The sequence below is a fragment of the Aptenodytes forsteri genome, unplaced genomic scaffold, assembly GCF_000699145.1.
Source record: "Aptenodytes forsteri isolate BGI_AS27 unplaced genomic scaffold, ASM69914v1 Scaffold172, whole genome shotgun sequence".
Classification (NCBI taxonomy): Eukaryota; Metazoa; Chordata; class Aves; order Sphenisciformes; family Spheniscidae; genus Aptenodytes; species Aptenodytes forsteri.
In genome coordinates, this window is record NW_008795018.1 from 12422912 (window position 1) to 12425543 (window position 2632).

The 2632-nt window shown below is 39.7% G+C and overlaps 1 protein-coding gene across 1 annotated transcript in view; it reads right to left on the bottom strand.

Moving 5' to 3' along the window:
* NMT2 (N-myristoyltransferase 2) overlaps nucleotides 1–2632 on the bottom strand; it is a 28502-nt gene that overhangs the window by 13334 nt on the left and 12536 nt on the right. Inside the window, exons 4-7 of the mRNA XM_009275693.2 lie at nucleotides 1500–1618; nucleotides 1310–1401; nucleotides 1087–1203; nucleotides 254–424 (exon numbers count right to left, since the gene is read on the bottom strand). Coding sequence (XP_009273968.2) covers nucleotides 254–424; nucleotides 1087–1203; nucleotides 1310–1401; nucleotides 1500–1618 — 499 coding nt within the window. The remainder of the gene's footprint in view (nucleotides 1–253; nucleotides 425–1086; nucleotides 1204–1309; nucleotides 1402–1499; nucleotides 1619–2632) is intronic.

The window sequence follows — 2632 nt, forward strand, 5'->3', positions numbered from 1 at the left end:
GAGAGAAAGAGAGAAAGAAGGGGGGGGGGGGGAGAAAGAGAGAACAAAAGAAAGGAAAAAAAAAAAGAGGGGGAGGGAGGAAGGGGAGGGAGGAAGCCACCCTGACAAACACTCAGGCCTTCATGTTAGTCAAGGCCACAACATTTAATTTCTTTGAATTTTATGCTTTTATTGTTTCTAGCCACTTACATAAAATGTTCTTTAAAATGACTGCTATAGGAACTGATATTATTATGAACATCACCTAGGTTACCTGCAAGTGGCCACAGGTTTGGGGAGTACCACTCCAGCAGTGTAAACAGCCTGAAAAATTCCTTCCAGGTTTACTCTTCTGGTTATTTCCCGAATCAGTACAGGTGCTACCCGTTTAGATCTCAGTTTCTTATGGACACACAGAAAATTGATTTCTACCATTTTCTTCACGCTAAAAGGACATTAAATAGTGGAAAAGTTAAAGAGAGTTGCACACTGCATATTTTCATTTGCATAATTGTAGTTTTCCATGTTGTGACAGAAGAATTTAAGGTAAAAATGAATTGGCCCACGACAAAGTACGTCTGCAACAAATACTAATCTATGATACAGAGACTGCAATGGCAAATTGTGCAATATGCAAGCTGTGTGTAAGGTGTTTGCAACATTCCTTTTTCAGAGCTCTATCGAGACTTAACCAATTGCCTTACTTTAAGATGCAGAATGGCATCCAAGCACATGCTACGTGGTGTCATAATACTTTATGATTGTCAGTGTATGAAGACCTGGCCAAGGAAGTCCAGCTGACTGACTATCCTTTAAATACTTTCCAGTAGGGTCAGAAAATTCTGTCATTATCTGTATCATCCATCAATAAGAAAATTCCTTAAATGTCTACTACTGGTCTTCATTGTAAGGAGCCCACAAGCTTTTTGTGTGTGTGGGGAAGAGTGGAAAAAAAAGTCTCTGCTACATACACAGGATTCTTCTGACTCTTTATGGTCAGTGAGCCTCCTTCTCTCGTTGCCAGTTCTCTACGGCAATGGATACCAGTTTAAGATTTGTTTCATGGTGTTATTCTTTTACAAATACAAAAGTAATTGTGCATTTTACCTGTCATAAATACGAATATTTGCAGGGATGGCACTTATGAATCCTACCAGTTTTTTGTTTGAAGACACTCTAACCCCACAGTGCCATTGGGGTAACCAGCCTGGAGGACGTAGTGCCCTAGAATTGATGACAGAAATAATTACAAATTACTGCCTAAGAAGATGTAATAAAAACACCCTTCTTTGCACTCCAGCCAGAGTAGAATGCGGAACTTGCTACTCACCACAGAAGAAATTCAGGTGAATAATCAAACCTAAACATATTATCATCATCTTCTACGTAATTCTCATTTAACAGTGTGTATAACTCCTTCAGCTGAAAACACACACAAAAAAATCCAAAGATTTATCCACACAAATCAATCAGAATAAACTTCAATGATTTTAGATACATACAAAAATTGTTTTACTTACAATTTCAGCATTGCTAAGATCCAATGTGTCCCACATAAAACCTTGTGGCAAAGAATATGGCTCTAGACGTACATTGTCCTTATCTGGTTCAATTGCACCATGCGAAGTTATAACTTCATCTTTTGAGGGAGAAGGAGGGGAAAAAAAACACACACACAAAAAAACCCAACAGTTACATTGCTAGCTTTCCTGATAGTTCTTAAAACTGCATTTAACTCACATCATGTATTTTCTCATAATTATGTAATAGGAACATGAAGCTTTTAAAAAATGCTGAAAAAAATTAGTATTATTAGCTTATAGTACTTCTCATTCTTACAGATCGCATTCAGACTAATGACTATCTTATCAGAATATCTATAGATATGCACAAAACTACTCTACCTCAACTGATACCCAGTATTTCGTAACACAGGACAGCAATTTATCAGCACATGCACAGCATTTAGCCAGCCACAAGATCCACGGTCTCATCATGAGAAACATGGTGTACTCACAGCTAACAAGCCATGGCTCGGATCCTGTTTACCACTGACTTGAACAGACCCAAACTCAATAGGATTACACAGGAGCAGTGGCATGGCAAAGCCAGGGCATTTAAGGGATGCTGGTGAAGTGTGAAACTTGTTCTTAAAATCCTACATGAAAGCGTGCTTTCTTCTCCTCCCCTACCTTACAACTCTGGTCCCTCAGTATATATCTATAAACAGAAGCTGTTCCTCTTCTATGGAGCAGCACCTGCCAAATCATAGAATCATTTAGGTTGGAAAACACCTGCCAATCATAGAATCATTTAGGTTGGAAAAGACCTTTAAGATCACCGAGTCCAACCATTAACCTAACACTGTGTCCTGGTTTTGGCTGGGATAGAGTTAATTTTCTTCATAGTAGCTAGTATGGGGCGACGTTTTGGATTTGTGATGAAAACAGGGTTGACAGATAACACAGGGATGTTTTTGTTACTGCTGAGCAGGGCTTACACAGAGTCAAGGCCTTTCCTGCTTCTCGCACCACCCCACCAGCAAGCAGGCTGGGGGTGCACAAGAAGTTGGGAGGGGACACAGCTGGGACAGCTGACCCCAACTGACCAAAGGGATATTCCATACCATATGACGTCATGCTCAGCATATAAA